The sequence below is a fragment of the Hippocampus zosterae genome, chromosome 13 (genome assembly GCF_025434085.1).
Source record: "Hippocampus zosterae strain Florida chromosome 13, ASM2543408v3, whole genome shotgun sequence".
Lineage (NCBI taxonomy): Eukaryota > Metazoa > Chordata > Actinopteri > Syngnathiformes > Syngnathidae > Hippocampus > Hippocampus zosterae.
The window spans coordinates 2,656,672-2,684,317 of NC_067463.1; the positions used below are offsets into that span (position 1 = coordinate 2,656,672).

The window sequence follows — 27,646 nt, forward strand, 5'->3', positions numbered from 1 at the left end:
CAAGGGAGAGGGAGTAAGATTGTGTTTGTGAGGAGAAGACAGAGAGAGAAAGAGAGAGAGAGAAAGAGAGAGAGAGAGAGAGAGAGAGAGAGAGAGAGAGAGAGAGAGAGAGAGAGAGAGAGAGAGAGAGAAAGCTTCAGCCTGGCTTTTCTCTGCTGAGCCTTTCAGCTTCTCTCTGACATGTAAAAAGAGGCGTGTCCATAGACCAGTATAAAGTCCAAAGAGAGCCACTCAAGTTGAGCCATTCTCAGGCGCCAGTTCTTTGCACTGCACGCCAGCAAGACGACAGACTGCGGTTGTTATTCAAAACATTGCCTTTTGATGATTTTACCGCTGGACACTTGTAAGCCTGATTTTTGGGTGTTTCGGCAGAAAGTAGCAAGAAGGGTTTTGGAGAGATAACTTGAAGAACGGGCTCACCTGAGCACGCTGGTGGATATTCGTTTTGACATCACAAAACCTAGTTATTATCATCACTCCACCCGCCAGCTGAGCAGATCAAGAGCAAGCTTCTATTTCAATGCTGTTCCACTGAACCATTGGGACAGAGAAGCATTACAGACGAGGCATTGTGTCCGTAGCCGAAAATATCAAAGACCTCGTTGGGCTCCAATCTGCTGTTGAGAATTCGAAAAGTGACCTCAACCTGAACACCACTCAGGAACGTAAAGTGTCTGGTGCGTAGGACTGCCATCAGGCTGCCATGGTGCGTGAGGGAGGTGTGGCGGTGGATCCATCCTACTGGGGCCTGTGGGCTTTTGCCACTTTGATGCTAGTGGCACTGTGCATGTCCGAGCAGGCCATCCGCTGCCCAGTGTGTTCCGAGGAGAGGCTAGCCAGCTGTCAACTGCCGGAAAACTGTGACGAGACGGTGCGCGAGCCTGGCTGCGGCTGCTGCCCCACGTGTGCCCTGCCGAAAGGGGCACACTGTGGTGTCTACTCGCCGCGATGTGGTACTGGGCTGCGCTGCTACCCGCCACAGGGTATCGAGCGACCACTACACTCGCTCATGCACGGCCAGGGCATGTGCACCGATGAGAGGGAGGTGGAGGACAACTCAGGTGAGCTTCTTCACAAGTTATCTTTTCGTTTCAAGAGCGATGATCTCAAGTTAGTCACTGACAAGGAATGTCTGTGCCTGGGCTGGCACTTTGTGGACCCACTGCTGGATATTGAGGTTACCTGGGAGTGGTTTGAGACGTCTTGTTTACACTGATCTTAGCTATGGCCCACACAGCAGCTCCTTCTGCACGGCCTGTTGGGGGCATTCACACAGTTCTCCTGTTGTCTTGCAACCACTTGCTGCGAAAGGGGCCCTGCAGGAGGATCCAAAGGAGAGTGCTGTGGTGATAGCTGGTGTAGGCGTGGACGCGCGGCGAGCTCGTGCTGGAGACATCTGCTGCTTGAGCGTGCGGTCCGTGTGACCTTTTGACCTACAAGTTAGAGTTTTCAAAATATTTATTTATTTAAGTGATATTGAAAGGTGTGTGTTTTGTGTGTGTGTATGCGTGTGTGTATATGTTGATGTATGTGTGTGTGTGTGCATTAACTAAATCATGTCAATGTCTCAGATCCTGAGATTGTGCAGGCAGTAAAAATCATTGTGGTGGTTGTGGGAATGTGTGAGTCGATGCCTGTGTATGCGTGTGTGTGCGTGTGCGCGCGCGTGCGTGCGTGCGTGTGTGTGTGTGTGTGTGTGTGTGTGTGCGTGTGTGTGTATACTGCGAGGAGGAAATAAAAGCTGTGGTATCAAAAGACTGTAATGGAGTGTGGCTAGTCTGGGGCTAATAGAGCTCTCTGCAATCAGTAATTGACTTGGTGCTCTTTTATTTCTCATCCTACTGCTGCAAAAGGTCTGAATTTGTATCTGTCCCTGATGTCTTGTTCTCACACCCTGGGACAGATTTCGTATATTTGTCTTTGCTGTTTTCCTATTGGATACTTTTAGGTCTGTTTTTAATCCAACAATTTGGGATGCCTTATCTGCATATCCCGTTCCAGTACAATGGACTTTAACTTCTCCCTACTGATGTAATACTATCAACTTTTTTTTGTCTTCTTCTATTGCAAACAAATAGAGTGCTGTTGATTTCTGTGACTGTGTGAGGCAATTGTTATTAAGTGTCACAGAGGTGGTTCTTTTATTTGATCCAATCTAGCCACATACTGGTCCCGTGTTTCTTGAATAAACTGGTAAATGCACGGGCTTTCGGCTCCAGCCAGAACAACAAAGACTTGGATCCGTCATTAGAAAACTCCCAGGACACTCATCTCCAGTGCAGCATCTGTTTCCATTGCCCCGCCCCTCCCACACACACACTCACCCCCCCCACCCCACAACTCCCTAACAAGCCTTCGAATGCATCGCCCACCACGTCCAGCTCCTGCAGGAGGATGAGCTCATCAGCACTCACTCTGCCAGAGCTGAAATGAGAGCCTTCTGCTCTCCGTGCAGGGCCAGCATAGGTTAGGCCAGCACATAGCGTGACTAAATGGAATCAGAAAGACGAGGAAAGTTGTTTGGAGCATGAAGTAAAAAAAAATAAATAGGAGGGCTCTTCTAGCGCTGACCAGATTCAGAGTTTCTTCAACAGCGACTGAACTGAAAATTACCCACGAGGAGGTTTGAACTTGTTAAAAAGGCCAAGGGTTCACTTGCTGAGTTCAAAAGTCTTTTGATGTGCTGAAATCTGACCACTTAGTTCTGTTCGCTTCTTATTACCCTCGGGATCAAAACAAAGTGAAGGCGATGTGCCCACTGCACGGTAAATCAATTTTCTGCTGGGCAGCAACTCAGATCCACAGCACAAGAATGATTGATATTTTCATCGCGGTGTGGAGCCAGTACAAATGAGCATGGGAGAGAGGTGGATAGATACTCGAGTCAGAATAGATTTATGTTATTAAACAAGGAGGTGAATTCTACTGACTCACAGTAACCAATGAACACTCTGGATAAAAAGACAAAAGGGTTTTTTCAATCCAAGAGAATTCACTTGGAAGGAATTTGTGAGACCTGTGAGCAGCAGGTCTCAACAGCAAGCCAGGATCAACCCTGTATTGTAAGCCATCAATGTATTATTTCCACCATGTTTCCAGTGAAGCCAAATTCCAAGTTCTGCTATCATCTGTCAAGGTTAAGGCAGATTTTGTGGTAACGCCCCCTTCTTTGAAAGCCTGCCTACCCTAATACTCAGAATAAGTCAATTTGTGTGCGTTGGCATCAGGGCCGACATTCCGATTAAGTCTTCACCAGTGCGACACACAAATTCTTCCTTTTTTGAAAAACATTACATACATGGATATGGATGTAAGGGATAAAAAGATTAATCGAAGGTCTGTGAAGTTCAGCCCTGCATTTCTCTTAACCCATCTTATGTTTTAGAAATTGTGTTGTTCAACATGTCTACTGACTTGGTACTAATTGGGGATTTCATAAATGCCTCTCCGACGTACCTTAGTATTGTGTATTTGCTTACTCGGGGTGCTGCAGTGCATTTGTACAGCAGTACATTTGTGGCTATTCTGCAGGAGTAAATATGAACAGCTACTTGCAGTCCTTTCCTGCACACGGGACCCTTCGTCGTGCTGCAGCCAAGAGATGCACAAATAATCCAACACTGACTTTCTGAAAGACAGTGAATCTCTTGGTGATTATTAGCTTGCACCAAATAGCACGTCTGTGTCACAGTGCAGAGGTTTGGGGTTCGATTCCAGGCTCCAGCCTTCCTGTGTGGAGTTCGCATGTTCTTCCCATGCCGGCATGGGTTTTCTCCGGCTACAGGTATTCCGGTTTCCTCCCATGTCCCAAAAATATGCATAGCAGGCTGATTGAACACTCTAAATTGTCCCACGGTGTGAGTGTGAGAGCAAATGGTTGTTCATTTCTGTGTGCCCTGCGATTGGTTGGCAACCGGTTGAGGGTGTCCCCCGCCTACCACCCGAAGACGGCTGGGAGAGGCTCCAGCATGCCCGCGACCCCTGGCTGGAAGCATAGATCCATTTTTCCATCTATCCACCCATTAACATCCATTTCTGAAAAAAAAAACAACAACTTCACATTATTTTCTTTTCTTCTCAAAGAATCATAAGATTTCTTTTAGAACGCAGAGGAAAGTGTGAATATCAGACGAGATTAAACGTAGGAAAACACTCACATTTGTCTACAGTTGATGGTGACATTTATTTGGTAATCCCACAGCATTCCCGTGGGATGGGAGTGAACTTTACCTTTAATCACCGGAATGCAAAGGATAAAAACTTCTTGGGATGAGATGTGAGCAGGAAGCATCTAGTAATTAAAAACTTGGAGAGTTCATGAGGAGAAAAGGGGCGACAAAATTTTCAATCAATGAGTCGAATGCAGTTATAGCTGCTGTTTTTTCCAAAATGGGAGCGGTACAAAAGTGGAAATCGTTTTCACCGGGATACGACGGGGCAGGATATATATCTTTTTTTAAACTACGGTCCAGGGGGGAACACGTTTATTGGATGATGATCCATCTGGAAGACTTTTTATTCTGTATTTGTATTTGGCTAATTGACGTTACAAAATCTCTTAAAGAATATTGGACGTCAAGGCCACTGAATTGTTTTTAACTAATGGTACAACGCAGCCAGAGATCCAAGATGAATTCATCGTTTTACATTCAGTTTCAAGTTCTGTGATCCTTGCTCAGTTATTTTATTTGAAGAATCTCAAAAAGACATTTGAAGTTCAAAAGAATCCTATACAATATGACTCCTTTAAATCTCTTCAGATGTACGGTATTGCTTCTTGTGGATAAAATGAACCGTCTAACACACAAATCCCTGTCCAGCTCTTGGTGTATTTCTGACTTAAAAACACAGAATACACCCAGGGATCTGTTTTGGCATTGACGGGAACACTGGTGAGTGGTTAGAGCAGCATGTGGCAATGTAGCACTAGCAACAGTTTTTTTTTCCTTTTGGAAATTTCTTTTGGTTTCCTATTTGGTTTTAGCTTGAGCAAATTAAGGGAACTCCCTGCTTTGCGGGTAATGTTACACCACACATTGATTTTATTGAAGAGTGTTGTTGTTACAATTCCTTTAGATTTGGATCCGGCTATATTATTGATTGCTGTTTTGGCGACATTTGCTGTTGACTCTGAAAAGGGCGTTCCTGTTTCCTTAAAGAAAGTCTGTATGGCTTTTGAACTCTCTGCCAAATATTTAACAACAACAAAAAGAATCGTTGCTTGTGCTGAATAATCTGTGTACGTGCCACATCCGTCCATTTTCAACACCGCTTATCCTGAACAGGAGATTTGCTGGATCTTATCCCAGCTGACTTTGGGCAGAAGGCAGACTACACTCTGAACTTGTCACCAGTCAGTTGCAGGGAACAGAGAGACAAACAACCCTTCACGCGATCACTGAGTGGGAACCGCTCTCACGTTACTCGCACACAAGTCCGGCGTGAGTACCACTACACCATCAGCGACCCCAACATGCAATTAGTATATTATTTTTATCCTCCCATGAGTCATATATTGGTCTTTTTTTCCCCCTAAGAATTAGGTTTTGCTTGATTCATGTTGTTTCTTTATGTGGACTGTAGACCGTCTAAGAACTAATGTAATTTCCATAAATGTCGCCAGATTTTCTTTCACGACAATGTATTTTGACAAACTTGACAGTGCAACTAAAGTGAAGCCTTTCACCTTTGATTTGGGGTTTAACGAAAAAATCCTATTGAGGAGTTTCAGCTATCGTTTTACATAATCCTCAAAACCTGCAAAAGTAATTGAAGTTGACAGAGAAGACCAAAATTAAGAAACATTTTCCTATAAATGCAGTGGGCTTCAAACATATAACACTCACAATTCTGGAATGAGGTTCTTTGAAGATGAAACCAAGATTAAGTTGGACCACACTGAAAGGAACAGAAAAAAGAGAAGTGCCGTGAAAAAAAAAGCCTCGTGATCCAAAGCAAACCACACCATATTTCAACCATGGCAAAGGCAGCTCTAGTGCCAATCATAAATCTATCCATTCGAGACATTCAGAGCTATAAAACAAATGTAAAAATGTGACGTTAAGATTACTTAAAGCTGGAATCATGTTAAACCTGTTCAATGATCGTGTAGCGGGTCACTGTTCTGATTTCTGTGCTGGCTCTGGGTTCAGCAGTGGAGTTTTCAAACCTGCACCAAGAAATAGTGAAATATGTTTCTTTCAGTCCACCTTTACAGAGCCTTGCGTTTAGGGTGTCTGGTTGCTTTATTGACTTGCTCTGAGGGATTTGAGGTGGACATCACAAAGAGCGCTGATGAGTAACATTCTCAGAGGGCTGACCTTTGACCCAGGCTACCGCGGCCATTCTGGGTCATTTAGTTTTAAATAACAGTAGAGTCATTTGGTCAGATGTGAGGAAAGTGTCTGCTGCAGCGCTGAAAGAAAACACATCTTGACCTTGCCTTGTCTTTTGATGTATAACAATCAATCAAACACTTCATGGTACACTTATTTTAAGTGAGCAATGTATTTTTTTGTAGAACAGTTTGATGGACTTTTATGAGAAATGTCAAATCAATCAGTGGATCGGACTAAGGGAATCTCTTCTGTTACTGGTTGTGTGTTGCTCCACAAGATAAAAATTGTGAACGTGCTGAAAAGATTTTGACTGATTTGACCTCATCTTGGGTCAACTTGAGTTCAACCTTAGATTTAGTACAACCCTTTGTCTAAATTTGATGGTATTAGCTTAGGTGTCATTGGGTTCCTGAAAAAGCCCCGAAACTGAACATTTCAATGTGATAAGAAGAGAAACATTTATTTCTGGGTTAATTGGGGAATCGAAGTCCTTCTTTATGACTAGACAGTAAAATCAGCTGGGTTGTTTTCCTAACCCACTTGCTTCTGTGGACCAGTCTTTGTTAGAAGTACCAAGAACTAAACTGAGGCTCAGAGGGGATCGAGCCTTTTCTGTTGCTGGTCCCTCTCTCTGGAATGACCTCCCACTGAACATTCGGCAAGCCTCCTCGCTGCCCATCTTTAAAGCCCTCCTCAAAACTCACTTGTATTCTTTGGCGTTCGACTCAGCATGACTTAGATTTGTTCTTGTTTTTACTGCTTGGTGCTTTCTACCGCCTTTATTACCGATTCGTCTTACTGTTGGTAAGGACTCGGATAAACCGAGTTTGGGGGGGATCCAAAAAACGTAGACAGAAACAAGGTCTCCGAAGTAAAGACAATTTAATGTCTTAATCGCACCGAAAATAAGGCGAGAACATAAAGCGCTGGTCCACAATGCGGACCAGGAGGTAAATCCAAACGAATAACAAAAGGTGCTTGCACAAAAGAGCAAGAAAGGAAAGTAAAGCCCGCAAACTATGAACGAAAAACAATGTAACACCTTGTACACGCACAAAAAGCCAGTAAAACAGTACTTACACAAAACTTGGTACCGAAAACTATACGCGAAATCACGACGAGGTCAAAAGCCACTAAGTCAACGAACAGTGAGGATAGCAATGCCATAAATAATACTCCCACAACAGGTGTAGGACGGTGGAGTCCTTAAATAGTGCATCTACAGATTACCGATTGCCAGCAGGTGCGCTAGGAAGACCGCTCATGCCACCTGCTGGCCAGACCGCAAAACCGAAACGTGACAACTGTTTATTGTGTATGTTAAAGCATGTACAGCACTTTGTATGCAGCGATGGCTGTTTGAAAGTGCTCTATAAATACTGTTGACTTGACTTGACTTGACTTTTGAGCAGACTGATTTTAGTTACTTTACTGTAATTGCCCCACTGGGATAAATTACGTTTTCTGAATCTGAATCTGAATAAACCCAAGGGCGGGTTAATTATTTGGGCCGAACAGATTGCGTTGAAGGTTGGATTTGGATCTGCTCAAGAAATGAAACTGGTCGCCATTTCTAAGTATGTTGAAGTAAATTTAATTTAATTGTCCATTCAAATGTGGTACAAATGCTAATTAGTTTATTCTAATCAGAATACAGTACCGGTAATACTCATTTAGCTCGTGAAAGAATGTACCGGTAGTATAACATAATGCGAAAATATAGAGTATATGTATTTTAAAATTAAAATTGTGGCAAATAAGTATCAAATATAACAACACAATCATGATGCAATTTCATTCATAATGAGGAAAAAACACAATGATGCACCCCAGAGTAGCAACAAAATAGAAGATAACAATATCCTAATTAAAAACGTTTTTGCTATCGCACAAGCAATTGAAGCAACAAACTACACATCTCGCTTTTGACCGACTCCCAAATCACACTGCTCTGTGCAGTAAGAGTGCATGCAATCGCAAGTATACAAACAGAAAAAAAAGAGAAGAATTCACAACTTTGGATGAAGGAAACCACTGAAACAATGCTGGCGCTTGCGATAGGAAGTGCTGATGAGCGAAGATTAAAAGCAGCGATGGTAAAAATACAGAAATGACACAATTCCTCAGACTCGCCAAGAGAGACAGTTTAGAAAATCGCGTAACTTTTACACCACAGGACCACGGCGAGCTGACTGAAACATTTGCATTAATGCAAATTACCGCATATTTTGCAAAAGTACATATGTACTCTGTCCATGTTTTGCAGGCATGTTAATAGAAACACATTCATTGTTTTTGCCATCAAGAGTCAAAAAGCAACACTGCACTTTTCTAATATTTCCACAGCGTGTCGAAACAAAGATGGCATAAATTAAAAAAAAAAAAGGAAAAAAATCCAAAGCAAAATCACTATACAACGGGTTAGCAGAGAACAGAACTGCCCTCTCTGTCTTTCTCTTTGCCAACAGTGTTTAATTGGATGCCTGCAGGCGGGGACCTTGTATAACAAGCAAAGCGCAAATCTACAGCTTTTATAGTTTAGCCTGCTTTGATTCCAGCGCCAGTCTATAAAACGCCACAGGTAATAAGCTGGAAGAACAAAACACTGCCAAGTCTCACAAGCCACAGGTGAAATGAGTGTGGATGCGTGCACAGTGAGGTGCACACGCACGCACGCACACACACACACACACACACACACACACACACACACACACACACACACCCGCACACACACGCACACGCACACACACGCACACGCACACGCACACGCACACACACACACAGCAGTGTCCACTTACAGTATGACAAATGCTAGTGCAAATACGCTTTAACAACCTCCATCTGGAGGGATGTAGGATGAAGAGGGAGGGGACATTTCCTCAGGAAGCAGCTGGCTGCCTGAAGGGCCACAGAACTCGGCATACAGAGGTTAATGTGGTATACGCCGCAATAGGGGTGCTGTCATATAAATTACTTAATAAATCGTGACATGGCTGGAGTTATTATGAAGCAGGAGGCAGTGAGCATAGGACCGCATGTACTGTATTATAACAGGAGGAAAGTAACTTTGACAAAGTGTATGTCTGATTGATTGATTTGTCTGATTTATTGCTGCCTTTAGTGATGGAACGGCAGGATGAAATCATCCTGGAGCACCCAAACAACAGCAATATCCGTTGCAGTCCACAAGACAAACGCTGTATACAGAAGACCCTGGCCCGACACCCACCAAAATCCACAAATCAGAGAAGCAACACGGCGAGGGAGGAAGCCAAGGCAGCGCTGGTGAGCAAAAGCATCATTTTATTATATCCAAAGAGTAACACACTCATCTCTCGAGCAGGGATTCCCAAACTGTACTGAATGAGATTAGAGGTCGAATGTTGCTAAAGGTACTGCTGCATAATAATTCCTCCTTTACACCCAGAAATGAAAACACCAATATTGATAGGTGAGGCATGTCAAATTGATTTGATAAGTCACGAAAGACAACAAGAAACAGACAGTAACACGTGTCTTTCCATGTTAGTTAAGAATGGAACCTGTCTAACAATGTGTGCTGATAGCATTTTGTGTAAAGAGAGACAATAATTCATGTTGTCCTCTAGCCCCAGGTAGAGAGTGATTTTAAATAACATATCGTACGCATGAATGTGCATCGAAGACCTTAGTATTGACGAAAGGAAGCATCAGAATGAAGTCATATGATAGGCCAACATTTTGCGGTATGACATTCATCTTGTCCTATTAGTTAAAATAGGTTTAAGGTTTCTTTTTTCAGACAATGGTCTTATTCCAGTCAGGAAAAAAATCTTTTACCATGTTGACAGTTTCAGCTGTGACTCTGGCAGTCACTTGAGCCTTCATCGAAGCGTCATCAAGTTCTGACAAAGGCTGATACGACAACATGTGCATGAGAGACAAAAGCTGTTGTCATGTGAACAAACATTTTTCAAGTTATGCTAACACCTGCACTCGCACAATCAGGCTTTATATTTTCTCAGAGAACAGCAAGAAAGGACATTGCTGGTTGCTAAAGAAGTAGTACAATATGTGATTTAGGAGAGAGAAAAGCATAGAATTTACGGGTATATATGATCCCAGACCTCGACCCGCCATTAAATAATAGTTACCAGTTTGAATTTCCTCACCCAACCCTATTCCCAGTGAAGGTGGGACGTTGTGTAAAATGTGTAAAATGGAATACAATGATTTGCAAACTGCTTTCTTCCTATAGTCAGTTGAATACACTACAAAGACAAGATATTTAATGTTCATCCATCCATTCTTCTTCCGAACCGCTTTATCCTCTCTAGGGTCGCGGGGGGTGCTAGAGCCTTTCCCAGCTGTCTTCGGGCAGTAGGCAGGGGACAACCTGAATTGGTTGCCAGCCAATCGCAGGGCACACAGAGACGAACAACCATCCACGCCCACTCACACCTAGGAACAATTTAGAGGGAACAATCAGCCTGCCATGCATGTTTTTTGAATGTGGGAGGAAACCGGAGTCCCTGGAGAAAACCCACGCAGACCCGGGGAGAACATGCAAACTCCACACAGGGAGGCTGGAGCTGGAATTGAACCTCTGCACTGTGAAGTCGACGTGCTAACCACTAGACTACCGGGCCGCCCATATTTAATGTTAAAACTGGTAATATACAGTATATTGTTTTTGTGACACACAAATATTGACTCATTTTGAATTTGATGTTCCAAAAAAGCTTGCATATGGGCATGTTTACCAATGTTTTACATCATATTTCCTATTAACAACACTCACACACTCAGCATTTGGGAACTGAGGATTCTTCATTTGAATTGTTGATGCTTGGAGGTGGAATTCTTTCCCATTCTCCTCTTGATGTACAACTTCAATTGCTCAACAGTCCGAAGTCTCTGTATTCCTATATTGCGCTTCATAATGTGTCTGACACTTTCAATGGGAGACAGGATTGAAAGGGGTGTTCACACAGCAACTTTTACTCCGGTGTAGCACTGGTGCTGCCCCCGGTAGAGCGTTCACACGTACAAAGTTATACCGGTGTAGCCCCTGAAAACAGCTTAAACTGGAGCAAATTCAACCCTGCTCGGGAGGTGGTTTAAAAATTTGCTCCGGAGTAAATGCTAGTTTGCAGGGCAGCACCGATATAAAATAGGACGTGTGAACGCTACAGGGGTAGACTCGCTACGCGTAAGAAGAGTTGATTACATACGGGTATTGCATAACTTGCATCCTGGGTATTTTGCACTTACCTTTCTCTCTCTCATCCTTTTACGGTGTCTGATAGACCACAGCGTTGATTTCTCTGGAGAAGTATACACCATGGTTTTTCGATATGTCACAAACAAGGCGGGGAAAAGGAAGTACACGTTACGCATGCGCATGTTTTATTTACGTTTTATTTATTTATTTTATTACTATTATTACTTATTATTCTCGTATTGCACAGGTGCAGAAACTGCCGTGTGAACGTAAGTGGGGCTGCACCGGGGTTAACACGTGTCTCATTAGTAAGCAGCTTTATACGTGCAAACGCTCCATGAAATTTACACCGGTGTAAGATATATGGCAACAAAATACATCGGTGCAGCACCGATGCAAATGTGTGCCGTGTCAACACCGCTTCTTACCCAGTCTTTTACCGTGCTGTTGTAACAAGTTGTGCAGCATCATCTTGCTGAAATGAGCACTATTGTCCCTGAAAAAGTCGTTACTTGGATGTCAACATATGTTGCTCCAAAACCTATATACTGTACACCTTTTAAGAAATAATGGTGCCTTCGCAGATGTGTAATTAGCCATGACATTGCACTAACATAGCCCCATACCATCACAGATGCTGGCTTTTGAACTTTGCATCCGTAACAATCTGGATGGTTGTTTTCCTTTTTGGCCTAGAGGACACAACGTCCATAATTTCCAAAAACAATTAGAAATGTGGACTCGTCAGACCACAGAACGCTTTTCCACTTTGCATTGGTCCACCTTCGATGAGCTCAGGCCCAGGGAAGCCAGCAGAATTTCTGGATGTTGTTGATATATGTCCATATATGGTGAAGTCCGAGATGGTGCCTGAGTAGGCAGCCGTCAAGTGCTCTCATGAACCTTGCTTTTGTTGTTGTTGTTGTTTTTTTTGTTTTTTTTGTTTTTTTTGTTTTTGTCACTTTGTGTTTGTTGTTGCGTCGTGTGGACCGGATGTGGATTGTTCAGCATTTTTTGGCCACGACATTCATCAAGGAGGAGACACGGTGCTTGATGGTTGCGCCTTCTCAGCAGCATGGATATACCAGCACTGTTTTTGATTGGGAGGAATGTCGGTGCCATTTGACTGTCATTGCTGGACAGCTCAGGGGCGCTTGTGTTTTTTTGCACTTGTAATAAGCAGCATTTTACACAGCCCCGCTTTGTTCAGCGGAGAGATCGGTGGTGCTGTTGGACGGTCTGCGACTGGAAGGATGCAAGGCTTGAGGAGCCGACGATGCGAAGAAAGGAGCGTCAGCGCAGAGCGCCGATGCAGCTGTGGAGCTGGGAGTCGCGGCTTGGAGTTGAAGTGAATTATGTGGGACAGGAGATGTGAGCCAATCTCTTTTCGTCAATGGACGCTTCAGCTTCTTGTTTGCTTTCAAACCTAGCTTGTAGCAGACGTGTGCACATTTTCAGCATGACGTCTCTGATCCACTGGTGAAAGGACACTTTGATCCTCTCCTCTTTCATCTATAACTTCTTCAAACAACAAAGTGTATTCAGGAAAAGTGATTAAGATTGCACGACTGTCTGTGTCTTATGTGTTGTGTTGTGTTGTGTTGTGTTGTGTTATATTTTCATTTTGACTTCAAGATGGCGCCGGGAGAGTGGCTGCCTTTCCAGCAGCTCCTATATTTTGTTGTAGTTCTTCTTCCTTTCATAATTTTGCTGCTGTGAATTGGGAATTTCTCCATTGCGAGACTAATAAATGAAATCTTATCTTATCTTACATATGGCTTTGCTTTGCATGATAGAATTATAACTTGCCTTTGTAAATGTAGCACCAAACTGTTAACTGGCAATGGTTTTCTGAAGGGTTCCTGAGCCCAGCCTGGCAATAAACTTGACATAATGACACAAAAAAAAATTATGCAGTGCCATCTCAGGGATTACAGGTCATGGGCATGCACCGTTGCCACTTACGTGCAGAGAGTTTTACAGATTCTCTGTCATGTTCCGTATTCGGCAGCAGGTGGCACGCGTTCACTTCTGCCGGCTGCACACCTGCTGCCTATTTGCCAGTGATTGCACCTGCTATATCTAGGCGCTCCGGCGGTTGACCCATTGCCGGAGTATTACATGCCATGCCATGCCACTGCTGTTGCCTATATTCCAAAACTTATTGTTCGCTACCATTTCGCGGTTGGTTATGAGATCGTCGTCCCACGGGACTCATTATCTTAACGTACGCGTAGTAATACTCTAAACATACTTTCCTTGCCATTGTTTTGCAAGTGTTTTCTGTTGTCGCATTTCCTTATTTCCTGGTGCTCGTGTTTACCAGTGCTTTCTGTTGTCGCGTTCCTTATTTCCTGGTGCTCGTTTTGACCAGTGTTTTCTGTTGTTTATTCATTCATCTTCCTAACTTGATCCTCACTAGGGTCGCGGGGGGTGCTGGAGCCTATCCCAGCTGTCTCCGGGTAGTAGGCGGGGGACACCCTGAATCGGTTGCCAGCCAATCGCAGGGCACACAGAGACGAACAACCATTCGCACTCACACTCACACCTAGGGACAATTTAGAGTGTTCAATCAGCCTGCCATGCATATTTTTGGAATGTGGGAGGAAACCGGAGCACCCGGAGAAAACCCACGCAGGCCCGGGGAGAACATGCAAACTCCACACAGGGAGGCCTGTGCACTGTGAAGCCGACGTGCTAACCACTGGACTACCGAGCCGCCCTGTTGTTTATTAGGCGGGATTTTTGTTTATAATAAATATTATTGTTTTGACAGAGTCCTTGTCAGTGTCTGCTATTTCGGGGATCCGCTTACTTTCGTTTTCTCCGTTACTTACGAAGCAGTTCCCTTTCCCTGCTTCGTGCGTAACGTGACATTCTCTGAATCTTTTGGTGATGTTATGGACCATAGATGATGAAATCCTGAAGATTTTCACTTATGTACGTTGACAAACATTGTTCTTAAACTGTCAGAATACAGTATTTGCTCTTCCAGTTGTTCAAAAACCTTTGAACCTTTCCCTATCCTTACTTGTGAATGGCTGAGCCTTTCGGAGATGCTCCGTTTATACACACTCATTCTACTCACATATTTCCTGTTCATGTGTAGAATGTTCTATACAGGCCTTTTCTTGTTTTGTTTTGTTTTGGTTTTTTTATTTAGCATTCCTCAAGTTAACTTGTCTTTTTCCCCCTGTTTGAGCTTTTTTGGAACATATTTTGAAAATATTTGCAGGAAAAAAACCCAAAACGTTATTCAGTTTCAACATTTAATATCTTGTCTTTGTGGTGTATACAACTTACTCTAGGTTGAAAATTAGCAAATCATTGCATTCTGTTTTTATTTACGTTTTTTTTTGCAAGGGAGTGACGCTCTGTCGGTGAATTGAAGTGGCACAGTCAGTGTACACTTGCGGTTCGTCAATCGCCAAATTGAATTTTTCGTGATTGCTTTTGTTTAAAATGTTTTCTTCTCCAGGATTTCATTCCTCATTTAGCCCCATGTTTCCATGTAAAATATATATTTTATGTTTATCATCATTTCCGGAAGAATTTGATGGGGGGTTGTAAATGCAATTCATATCATTGGGCTTCAATTCCACATGGATTTTCACCATTTGCAGGCCAGCCCGGTCCCACTATGCCACGAATAGCAGCAGGCGAGTGTAAAAAGCTGTGAAAAGCTCATAGAAGCGGCTGCAACTCCAGCAGATGGTTTATGAAATATCTTCCATTCATCCAAAGTACATGAATCAGGTTATAAATTGTACATGACTTCAGCATTCTTAGCTTAAAAAAGTGTCAAAAAGTCTTTCAATGAATGACAGATAATTTTGAGTCATAAAATTAATTATTTTTCATCGTGAACATGTGTCCCAAACTTTTTAAACCACATTAATTAGGAGTTGTTAATGACAAAAAACAAACAAACAAGCATACATTCATTCATCTTCCGAGCCGCTTGATCCTCACTAGGGTGCTGGAGCCTATCCCAACTGTCTTCGGGCAGTAGGCGGGGGGCACCCTGAATCGGTTGCCAGCCAATCGCAGGGCACACAGAAACAAACAACCATTCGCACTCACACTCACACCTAGGGACAATTTAGAGTGTTCAATCAGCCTGCCACGCATGTTTTTGGAATGTGGGAGGAAACCGGAGCACCCGGAGAAAACCCACGCAGGCCCGGGGAGAACATGCAAACTCCACACAGGGAGGCCGGAGCTGGAATCGAACCCGGCACCTCTGCACTGTGAAGCCGACGTGCTAACCACTGGGCTACCGGGCCGCCAACAAGCATACAACCAGCCCTAAAATGCATATTCTACGTTTAAACAAAAACTCAAGACACGATGCGTTTTCACTGGCATTGAGTGGAATCGTTACTCCTCCAAAATAACCGCTTTTCAGGAAAACCCCAAAAATGGCATGTTTGGTGAGACTCACTTCAAAGAGAACAAGCAGTTTTCAACATTTTAGATTGGTAAACAATTTTTAAAAATAAAAAATAAAAAAACCTCTCCGTGAGCCGTCACCTTACCGTGGTGGAGGGGTTTGTGTGTCCCAATGATCCTAGGAGCTAGGAGCCCCTGGCAGGGTCACGCATGGCAAACAGGTCCTAGGTGAGGGACCAGACAAAGCACGGCTCACAAAGCCCCTTATGAAAAATAAAATCGATGGTACTCAGTTTCCCTTGCCCGGACGCGGGTCACCGGGGCCCCCCTCTGGAGCCAGGCCTGGAGGTGGGGCTCGTTGGCGAGCGCCTGGTGGCTGGGCCTACACCTATGGGGCTCAGCCCGAAGAGGCAACGTGGTTCCCCCTTCTCATGGTCGCACCACCCGTGGGAGGGATCAAAGGGGTCGGGTGCAATGCGAGCTGGGCGGCAGCCAAAGGCGGGGACCCTGGCGGTCCGATCCTCGGCTGCAGAAGCTAGCTCTTGGGACATGGAATGTCACCTCTCTGGCAGGGAAGGAGCCCGAACTGGTGTGTGAGGCAGAGAAGTTCCGACTGGATATAGTCGGACTTGCCTCCACACACAGCCTAGGTTCCGGTACCAGTCCTCTCGAGAGGGGCTGGACTCTCTTTCACTCTGGAGTTGCTCACGGTGAGAGGCGCAGAGCAGGTGTGGGCATGCTCATTGCCCCCCGGCTCAGTGCCTGTACATTGGGGTTCACACCGGTGGACGAGAGGGTTGCATCCCTCCGCCTGCGGGTGGGGGGACGGGTCTTGACTGTTGTTTGTGCATATGAACCAAACAGCAGCTCAGCATACCCACCCTTTTTGGAGTCTTTGGAGGGTGTGCTGGAGAGTACTCCTACTGGGGACTCCCTTGTTCTACTGGGGGACTTCAATGCTCATGTAGGCAATGACAGTGAGACCTGGAGGGGCGTGATTGGGAGGAACGGCCCCCCTGATCAGAACTCGAGTGGTGTTTTGTTATTGGACTTCTGTGCTCGTCACGGACTGTCCATAACGAACACCTTGTTCAAACATAAGGGTGTCCACATGTGCACTTGGCACCAGGACACCCTAGGCCGTAGTTCGATGAACGACCTTGTGGTCGTGTCATCGGATTTGCCGCTGCATGTTCTGGACACTCGGGTGAAGAGAGGGGCGGAGCTGTCAACTGATCACCACCTGGTGGTGAGTAGGCTCCGATGGTGGGGGAAGATGCCGGTCCGTCCTGGCAGACCCAAACGTATTGTGAGGGTTTGTTGGGAGCGTCTGGCGGAATCCCCTGTCAGAAGGAGTTTCAACTCCCACCTCCGACAGAGCTTTTCCCATGTTCCGGGGGGGACGGGGGACATTGAGTCCGAGTGGACCATGTTCCGTGCCTCTATTGTTGAGGCGGCCAATCTGAGTTGTGGCCGTAAGGTGGTTGGTGCCTGTCGTGGCGGCAACCCTCGTACTCGCTGGTGGACACCAGCAGTAAGGGATGCCGTCAAGCTGAAGAAGAGTCCTATCGAGCCTTTATGGCCTGTGGGACCCCAGAGACAGCTGAAGAGTATCGACTGGCCAAGCGGAACGCAGCTTTGGTGGTCGCCTAGGCAAAAACCTGAGCATGGGAAGAGTTCGGTGAGGCCATGGAAGCCGACTTCCGGACAGCTTCGGGGAAATTCTGGTCTACCATCCGACGTCTCAGGAGGGGGAAGCAGTGCACCACTAACACTGTGTACAGTGGGGATGGGGCGCTGCTGACTTCGACCGGGACGTTGTGAACCGGTGGGCAGAGTACTTCGAAGACCTCCTCAACTCCACCAACACGCCTTCCTTGGAGGAAGCAGAGCCTGGGGACTCTGAGGTGGGCTCTCCTATCTCTGTGGTTGAAGTCACCGATGTGGTTAAAAAGCTCCTCGGTGGCAAGGCCCCAGGGGTGGATGAGATCCGCCCGGAGTTCCTCAAGGTTCTGGATGTTGTGGGGCTGTCCTGGTTGACACGCCTCTGCAACATCGCGTGGTCAACGGGGAGAGTGCCTCTGGATTGGCAGACCGGGGTGGTAGTTCCTCTTTTTAAAAAGGGGGACCGGAGGGTGTGTTCCAACTACAGAGGGATCACACTCCTCAGCCTCCCTGGTAAGGTCTATTCAGGGGTGCTGGAGAGGAGGGTCCGTCAGGAAGTCGAGTCTCAGATTGAGGAGGAGCAGTGTGGTTTTCGTCCCGGCCGTGGAACAGTGGACCAGCTCTATACCCTTAGCAGGGTTCTCGAGGGTATGTGGGAATTCGCCCAACCAGTCTACATGTGTTTTGTGGACTTGGAGAAGCCGTTTGACCGTGTCCCTCGGGGAGTTCTGTGGGGGGTGCTTCGTGGGTATGGAGTACCGAACCCCCTGATACCCCCTGTTCGGTCACTATACCACCAATATCAGAGTTTGGTTCGCATCGCCGGCAGTAAGTCGGAATCGTTACCAGTGAGGGTAGGACTCCGCCAAGGCCCTTTGTCACCGATTCTGTTCATAACCTTTATGGACAGAATCTCTAGGCGCAGCCGAAGCGTTGAGGGGGTCCGTTTTGCAGATGATGTGGTACTGTTGGCTCTTTCAAACAGGGCTCTCCAACTCTCACTGGAGCGTTTCGCAGCCGAGTGTGAAGCGGTTGGGATGAAAATCAGCACCTCCAAATCTGAAACCATGGTCCTCAGTCGGAAAAGGGTGGAGGGCCCCCTCCGGGTTGGGGGGGAGATCTTGCCCCAAGTGGAGGAGTTTAAGTATCTTGGGGTCTTGTTCACGAGTGAGGGCAGGAGGGAGCGAGAGATCGACAGGCGGATCGGTGCAGCGTCTGCTGTGATGCGGACGTTGTATCGGTCTGTCGTGGTGAAGAAGGAGCTGAGCCAAAGTGCGAAGCTCTCAATTTACCGGTCGATCTACGTTCCAACCCTCATCTATGGTCACGAGCTATGGGTCGTGACCGAAAGAACGAGATCCCGGATACAAGCGGCCGAAATGAGTTTTCTCCGCAGGGTGTCCGGGCTCTCCCTTAGAGATAAGGTGAGAAGCTCGGTCATCCGGGAGGGGCTCCGAGTCGAGCCGCTTCTCCTCCACATCGAGAGGAGCCAGATGAGGTGGCTTGGGCATCTGATTCGGATGCCTCCTGAACGCCTCCCTGGTGAGGTGTTCCGGGCATGTCCCACCGGGAGGAGACCCCGAGGAAGACCCAGGACACGCTGGAGAGACTATGTCACCCAGCTGGCCTGGGAACGCCTCGGGATCCCCCGGGGAGAGCTGGAAGAAGTAGCTAGGGAGAGGGAAGTCTGGGCTTCCCTGCTAAAGCTGTTGACCCCGCGACCCGGCCCCGGATAAGCGGTAGAAGATGGATGGATGGATGGAAAAAAATAAAAACAGAATGAGCAAAAAAAAATTATTATATTGACTGAATTTGGACATCCGAGGCTTTCCGTCTGGCAGTGACAATTTCTGAACAGCGTGTACATATTCATAAAAGCTTGGAACAAACAAATGATAAATGCCTTACATAACTGATACGTAACAGAGAAAGGGGGAAAAATCTATTTCAAAAGGAACTCGTCAGGATTAACGTAAACATTGTCACTGACCTGACATCCATGCAAGCAGCGTGTGTTAAATTCCCTCTCAGTGATGGTATGAATCTGCTGGCGACTAGTCAGTCGATGGCGTTGTCCGCCTTTCTTGATAGGATAGGTTCCAACTCACACCGACCTTGAACAGGATATGCAGCATAGTTAATGTATTGAAAATATCGGTCAGAAATATATTTGTTTGACCAAAACCTCATCATAAAATACTTTCCCAAAATCAACAATTAGTTAGTTAGTTAGTTAGTTAGTTAGTTAGTTAGTTAGTTAGTTAGTTAGTTAGTTAGTTAGTTAGTTAGTTAGTTAGTTAGTTAGTTAGTTAGTTAGTTAGTTAGTTAGTTCCGCCCGTTCCTATTTGGAACATTGGGCGACGAGTTTCCTTCATTTGTTCCGGTCACTGGCGACCCTTCTTGCTCCATGCCAGCTGACACCCATCTCACTGAGGTCTTCTTTGGCAGTCTGTCTCCACGTCTTCTTTGGCCTACCTCTCTTCCTCTTTCCTCCCTCTGGCATCCAGTCCATGGCCACACTTGCCGGTCTCTCTCTTGGCAGTCGGAGTACGTGGCCGATCATTTTCCTTCTCCTTTCAGAGACAATGTCTGACAGTTCAGCCACTCCTGCCTTCTTCATCACCTCCTCGTTGGTGATGTGGTCTCTCCATGTGATCCTCAGGATGGATCTCAGGCAACGCCGATGGAAGACATCTAACTTGTTGGTAATGTTGGCTGTCTTCATCCATGTCTCACAGGCGTATATCGCTGTTGAGATAACCACTGACATATAGAGGTGGTGGTCGTAGTGATGGCTTTCGATGACCAGATGTTTCGGAGGTTTGAAACACTCCCGCAACTTTACCAAGTCTACTGTTGACGTCTTTCTCCACACCACCCGTATTTGAGATGTTACTCCCAAGATATGTGAAGCTGTCAATGTACTCTATGTCATGTTGGTGTAGAGTGAGTGGGTGAAGGTGTTGGTGCTGTCCGACGGCCATGGCCGTGGTCTTTTCCTGGCTAATTCGTAAACCGACCTTAACTCCGTGCTCATACAGATTGTTGGTCAACTCCTGGAGTGCGGGCTGGGTGTGACTTAACAGAGCCAAATCATCTGCAAATTCCAGGTCAGCTAGTCTGCTCCCTCCCCACTTGATACCAACTTTTGCTCCTGTGATGGACTTCCTCATCACAAAGTCAATTATGATGATGAAGAGTAGGGGTGACAGAATGCAACCCTGTCTTACACCAGTGACAATGTCAAAATCATCAGTTGTGCCACTTTTGGTTTTGACACAACAGGTTGAGTTGTGGTACAATGACCTGAAGATGTTGATGTACTTGAGGGGTACATCATACAGCTGGACAATCTGCCACAGTGACTCCCGGTGGATGCTGTCGAAGGCTTTCTTGAAATCGATATAGTTGATTATGAGTGGTATCTGAAGTTCTTGGCACTGCTCTATGATGTTTCGAAGGGTAAAGATCTTTTGGCGCAAGACCTTCCCTTCCTGAAACTGGCTTGCTGTTCCCTCAAGATGTTGTCCACTTCATCTTGAAGGCGATGTAGCAGAACACTGCAGAATACCTTGCTGGGGATTGACAGCAGTGTAATGCCCCGGGCAGTTATTGCAGTCTGCGAGGTTTCCCTTCTTAGGGAGCGTGACAATGACCCCACGTCTCCAGTCGGCAGGAACCTCTTCAGCATGCCAAATCAGGTTGAACAGGTGGGTAAGGCTCTCCACAACAGCATCTTGGCCATATTTCAACAGCTCGGCAGCTATATCATCGAGTCCCGGTGCCTTGTTGTTCTTAAGGCCCTTGATTGCTCTGGCAACCTCAGTCTCGGATATCTCTTTCGATGTAATATTTAGAGCTGGAGCTGGTGTCTCTTGATCGAAATTGAAGAGCACGGGAGGCATTGGTTGGTTGAGAACCTCCCTGAAGTGTTCCAGCCATCTTGCTTCTTGCTCCTCGTCGCTTAGGAGTGTCTTGCCATCCTTGCTCCTGATTGGCACGCTAGAGCTGCTCCTGGAGTTGGTTAGCTTCCGCACGATCTTGTATAGGGTCGTCATGCCGTTGTTCTCTGCTGCTTCCTGTGCCTCTCTTGCTTTCTCTTCTAGCCACGGTCTTTTATCCTTCCTGCAACTCTTCTTCACTGCCCTGTCCAAGCGTCTGTACTCCTCGTCTTCCATCCTCCAGCTCCGGAGCCTCCTCTTTTGTTCTCTTTTTATCTTAGCCACTTTCCTTTCACCAATCAACTTCCAGATGTTGTCTGTTATCCATCTCTCTTTGTTGGTATCCGTCTTTCTGCCTATAACTGCTTCTGCAGTTTCAGTAATGGCACAAGAGAACATACTCCACTGCTCCTCAATGTTTGCAAGGTGGTGTGATACCTTGAGCTTCCTATTCAACTCCTCACAGAAGCTTTCTGAGATGTTTTTATTCTTTAGCTTGTCCACCGCGTAAGGTCTCTTGGGATGCACCTTCTTCACCTTCAGCTTGGTTTTACTCACCACAAGGAAGTGGTCTGAACCCACATCTGCACCTCTGTAGGAGCGAACGTCGAGCAATGATGAGCACCACCTTGTGTTGATGCAGATGTAGTCCAGTTTGTTCCGGGGCCCGCCACCAGGTGAAAACCAGGTTACTTTGTGGGTCCGCTTGTGCTCAAAAAAGGTGTTGCCAATGCTGAGGCCGTTGGTACTGGTTAGCATCAACAGTCTCTCCCCGTTGTCGTTCGTGGAGCTCGCAGACCCATGTGGTCCAACTGTGGCATTCAGGCCCCTTCTGTCATTATCCATTATCCATTATTATCATTTTGCGTTGAAGTCTCCAATCAGCATTTTGATGTCATGTCTGGGAATCTCCTCAAGCACAGTCTGGGGCTGGTTGTAGAAGGTGTCTTTATCGTCCGCTGAGGCAGCTTCGGTTGGGGCATAGACTTGTACGATGGTTACTTTGGCACATCTGGTGTAGAGCCTTGCTGTAATAATCCGTTCATTCACCGGCTTCCATCCAATCAATGCTTTTGCTGCACTACTGGAGAGGATGATGGCGACTCCATGGGAATGGTGGTCTTGCTTCCCAGAGTACAGAAAAGTTGCTCAATTAACCATGAGGCGCCCTTGCCCCGTCCACCTCATTTCACTAACGCCTAAGATGTCCCTCATATTCTTCAGCACCTGGTCCATGCGACCAGACTGGAACATTGTGCGCACATTCCAGGTGCCTACTCTGGTGTTGGTTTTGGTTCCAAAGATTGGGGTAATCAGGGGTTGGGCTTCTTGCTGGATTTCAGCCGGCCCCGTCATAGATACATCCAAGGATGTGCCGTCTCTTCTTCGCCGTGGTTTACCGGAATGGCTTCTTCTCGTCGTTTCTGTAACATGTTTTGTTTTACAGGGTGAGGTTGTTAACCTCACGCCCAACCCCCAACCTGGAGGACAAGTTGGATGCAGTTTAACGTCATACCCAGGAGAATCAACAATAACTTACAAATATTAAGGTTGAAGTCCAAACGTAAATGTATGTATCTATTTATGTATCTATAATAGTAGTGTATGAAGTCTGAAACCATGGTCCTCAGTCGGAAAAGGTGGAGTACCACCTTCGGGTCGGGGAGGAGATCTTGCCCCAAGTGGAGTTTAAGTATCTTAGGGTCTTGTTCACGAGTGAGGGCAGGAGGGAGCGAGAGATCGAGAGATCGACAGGCGGATCGGTGCAGCGTCTGCTGTGATGCGGACGTTGTATCGGTCTGTCGTGGTAAAGAAGGAGCTGAGCCAAAGTGCGAAGCTCTCAATTTACCGGTCGATCTACGTTCCAACCCTCATATGGTCACGAGCTATGGGTCGTGACGGAAAGAACGAGATCCCGGATACAAGCGGTCGAAATTAGTTTTCCACGCAGGGTGTCCGGGCTCTCCCTCCGAGGACGACACAGGACACGCTGGAGAGACTATGTCACGCAGGTGGCCTGGGAACGCCTTGGGATCCCCCGGGAAGAGCTAGAAGAAGTGGCTGGGGAGAGGGAAGTCTGGGCTTTCCTGCTAAAGCTGCTGCTCCCACGACCCGACCTCAAATAAGCGGTAGAAGATGGATGGATAGTGTATGAGGTGCAGATGTGTAAATCTGATGCCTGTGTCACTGTGTGTGAAAATATTTGAGCACAAATTTGCTCATGGGAGGCAAGTTCGGTTCAAGTATGGCTCTGTTGAATACAATTATTATGAATATGTTACCATGCATGCTGAGAACATTATTTGCATAATCAATATTGTGCAAGAGTGACTGTTGGTGCTGTCAAAAAAAAGCAACTAACACACAACAAAAAACATTAAATGACATTAATTTAGACATTGGTGATTTGTTTATTTACGAATTGACTACTTAAACAGTACAGAACAACAAGAAATTAGTAAAACTCCAATTTGGTTGGAACTTCTAACCAACTTCTAACTTAGAAGTGAATAAATGTGTGACTGCTGGTGTGCAGTTTTTCAATTAATTTAATAAGACAGGGTTTTTTTTTAATGGGGAACTTCATTGCATTTTGGCTTAATATGCAGAATAATTATGTTTTTTTCCATTGGCTTGTCGCTGACATACTTTATGAAACAACAGCCATACATATGGATGAGAATGAGCACAATTGTTTGGTACATATTGCCAAGTTCAATGTTCACTGACAATGGTGTCACCCCTCAGGCTCCATGTCGTGCTGAGCTCCAGAGAGCACTGGACAGATTGGCATCCAATTCCCGCACCCATGATGATCTCTTCACAATTCCCATTCCAAACTGTGACAAGAATGGAGATTTCCACGCCAAACAGGTCTGTGACATGAAGCACACAATTCCTGGCTGTTATACATCAAGTAGTTCCTTTGGAACTACATCAGCAGTTTCGGAGCCAGAATAAAAAACATGCCTGCAGCAGATTAAATATTGCCTTATGAGTACAAAATCAAGAAAAATGTGTCCAAGTCGACACTCCTTTGAGATCACCATGGTCTTCATGAATTCATTCATTTTTTTAGCTCACGCGAAATATGATTTATTTTCCTTTTCAGAAATCAAGAGGTGAACCGTGCATATGAAATGCATTCTACTCAATGGCTCATGAATCATTGCAACATGCTATAACTTTGTAGCTTTTGAAAATAGCTTCTTTTAAGTATTTCTGCTTTGCCAAGATTCTGCAACAATTCTTATCAGCACAGGCAGGGAGGGAGGGGGTGAGAGAGAGAGAGAGAGAGAGAGAGAGAGAGAGAGAGAGAGAGAGAGAGAGAGAGAGAGAGAGAGAGAGAAAGATAGAGAGAGAGAGACAGACTGGAGATAAGATTGCTTTATAGCTTTCGGACATAGCTTCTTTGATGTATTTCTGCTTTGCCAAGATTCTGTCACAATCCTTATAAGCGCAACAATACAGGCAATGAGAGAGTGGGAGAGAGAGAGAGAGAGAGAGAGAGAGAGAGAGAGAGAGAGAGAGTGACTAGAGATTTGTATGCAATCAAAGAAAAGCTGAGAAGGCACAAGTCCCCACCAGACTGCCATATACTAATTGTGTCATGATCCTCTCTTGTTTCCTCAGTCTCTAGCTAGAGAGTGGGCGTTCCCTCACAAGCCACACCTGATACGAATCTAGCCTCAGTACCTACTGCTTTTAAAAAGTTATGCTTCACCTACAACTAGCTGTCGGATTATTAGCCTTGCTCATGACTCTGCCTCCAAGTGCTTAATTTTACAGATGTTCTTGACATTTTGCCTCATAGCTTCTCGCCACGTTTGTTTATAGTATTTTTTTCATGTATTAAGTTCTTGTGGTTATTGTCGCGTGTTGAATTTCCTTGTCCTTTAAGTTTGACAGCAATTCATGTTTTCTTATTCCTTACCTTTTGCAAGCGATTTTGGTTTGTTCCGCATTTTCCTGGTTCTTTGTTTACCAGCGTCCTGAGTTGTACTTTGTCAGTCCTGCTTTGTTTCTGTTGCTAAACTAATATTTGACATAGGCTCTTATCCGTTTCTACATTTGTAGGATCATCTCCTATCCCAATTATTTTGGAACATAGCAGATTGTGTCCCTGTCTGCAGAAGTTCAGAGAAATCTGTTTACAGTTAGAAACTATGTACACACTGGGAAGTAAAACCAATGTCATGAGGGAAAAGTTGCTGTGTTGTTAATTAGCCTTATAATGGCCTGCTAAATATGCTGTCCAAGATCTTTTTCAAATATTTTATCTTTGGTGTAACGTCCTGTAGAAACGATTTCTTTAAGATTCAGTTACTCATCAAGACATTTTAATCATTAAGTGATCGAAATTAAAGAATTTATATCAGTAAACATTGTTGTCCCAGCAAAAAACGGCATTTATCAACAGGTCATCATGTCAGCCTGCGATTAGTGTTTAACTTTGAAAGACTTGTCTCATGCTTATTTGCAATTTCATTTTTTTCATATTTATTTTGAGTGATCGATTGCGCAAGGAGACCCAGTGTTAAAAAACAAAAAAAACAAACAAACCCAATGCTCCTTGTTGCTTCTATCAGGCCCAAAGTATTACTTTTTGACAGAGCAATGGTTTTTATCAGTTGCGTTCTCCAAGATAGTACATTGTGTGGTCCCGCGTTATTGTTTTAAGTTGTGATATTACAATTTACCACTAGATGGCAGACATGACTTAGTTGCACTTGCACCCGGTCTTATACTCCAAAGCAAGTTATCTTTTTTTTTTTTTTTTTTTTTTTTTTTTTTCCAGATTTCAAATGACATTCAGGACAAACATAGTACTTTAAAATTTTGAGTTGATGTTTGTGGAAAAAAATGCACAATGATGCTGTTCCGTGTTGATTGTCCACAACAATCACATTTTTGTGATTTTTTTTCAAACATTTATTGTTGAAGGCTGGATCTTTACATGCACTGAGGATTGTATTATGAAATATATTTTTGCACTTATGCACATATTTTGTCCATATTTTAAAATGGAATTTTTGTCATGTATCTCAATCAGAAGGACATGCTCCTATGGTCCCCCCAGGAACACTGATGAAAAATTGTGGCCCCCTCTAGCATTTAAGTTACCCACCCCTGGTTTATGGAATGAACTTACAAAACTGCAGTTTAGTCTGTTGCATTTTTTACGTGACTAAATGGAGACCAAACAGGAATCTTATTGTACATTTCACATTACATTTAATCATATCAGCCATAGGAAATGTTTAAGAAGGTTGAATCCAATTTCTGCCCACAGTGCCATCCAGCACGTGACGGTCTGCGAGGAAAGTGCTGGTGCGTGGATCACAAGACTGGCGTGAGACTGCCGGGCCCGCTCGAGTTGCGAGGGGACCTGGACTGCCACCAGTCACCGACTGCTACTCTGAGGGATTGAAAAGCAAAGGATTCAATGAGAGTTACCGAGCAACTTAGTTCAACTGGTGCTTAAGAGCTGATCTACGAAAGAAGATTCCCCACAGTCTCACTTCATTTGAGACCTACGGTACATGAGCTCATGCAACAAAAGGAGTTTGAAATTGAAATGAGTTCTTTGATGTCTGAGCTTTGTTTCTGGATGTATGCGAGTCTTCTGGGCGCTTGTCATGTATTGTTTTGACAATGTGAAAGTACAACATGTCGTCAATTGATACTGTATGTGGTAAAACATGTGGCAGTAAAAAAACAAAAAACAAAAAAGCACACACGGGAAATGTTTCATTTTCTCAAGTGTTCAAGAGATTAAGATCCGGAAGGCAACCATGTTATACATGTCCAGCTCATTCATCCAGTTAACAGCAGAAGATAGTTAGTGCAAAATGAGAAAGGCCATGCTCTTCTTCCTTGAACAACCCAATGATTCAATTTTTACAGCCACGCAAATGTGCAGAGTAAGAACACTTTGAAAAAGCATACCACTAAACTTTTGCTACAATGTGTGAGAGCACAGAAGAGATTGTTTTCTCTGTTTTACCGCTGCACTCTACCCACTTTTTTGCCAACGACTTGTCTATAGCGCACTGGTCACAAGGTTATGGAATATTGGGCTGAAAGAAGTGAAAAAATAAAAT

General features: G+C 45.1%; 1 protein-coding gene across 2 annotated transcripts; it reads left to right on the forward strand.

Annotated features, from left to right (window-relative positions):
* Positions 1 to 218: 218 nt before the first annotated feature.
* On the forward strand, positions 219 to 27,646 carry LOC127613019 (insulin-like growth factor-binding protein 4). 2 transcript variants are annotated; one of them, XM_052083907.1, is made up of 5 exons: positions 219 to 706; positions 800 to 1,061; positions 9,463 to 9,626; positions 24,291 to 24,416; positions 26,836 to 27,646. In XM_052083907.1, the coding sequence occupies exons 1-5, from the start codon at positions 704 to 706 to the stop codon at positions 26,971 to 26,973; spliced, it is 693 nt and encodes a 230-aa protein (XP_051939867.1). In that variant the 5' UTR covers positions 219 to 703; the 3' UTR covers positions 26,974 to 27,646. The 2 variants fall into 2 exon arrangements, with proteins under 2 accessions (XP_051939867.1, XP_051939866.1); XM_052083906.1 differs by having other exon boundaries at positions 219 to 1,061.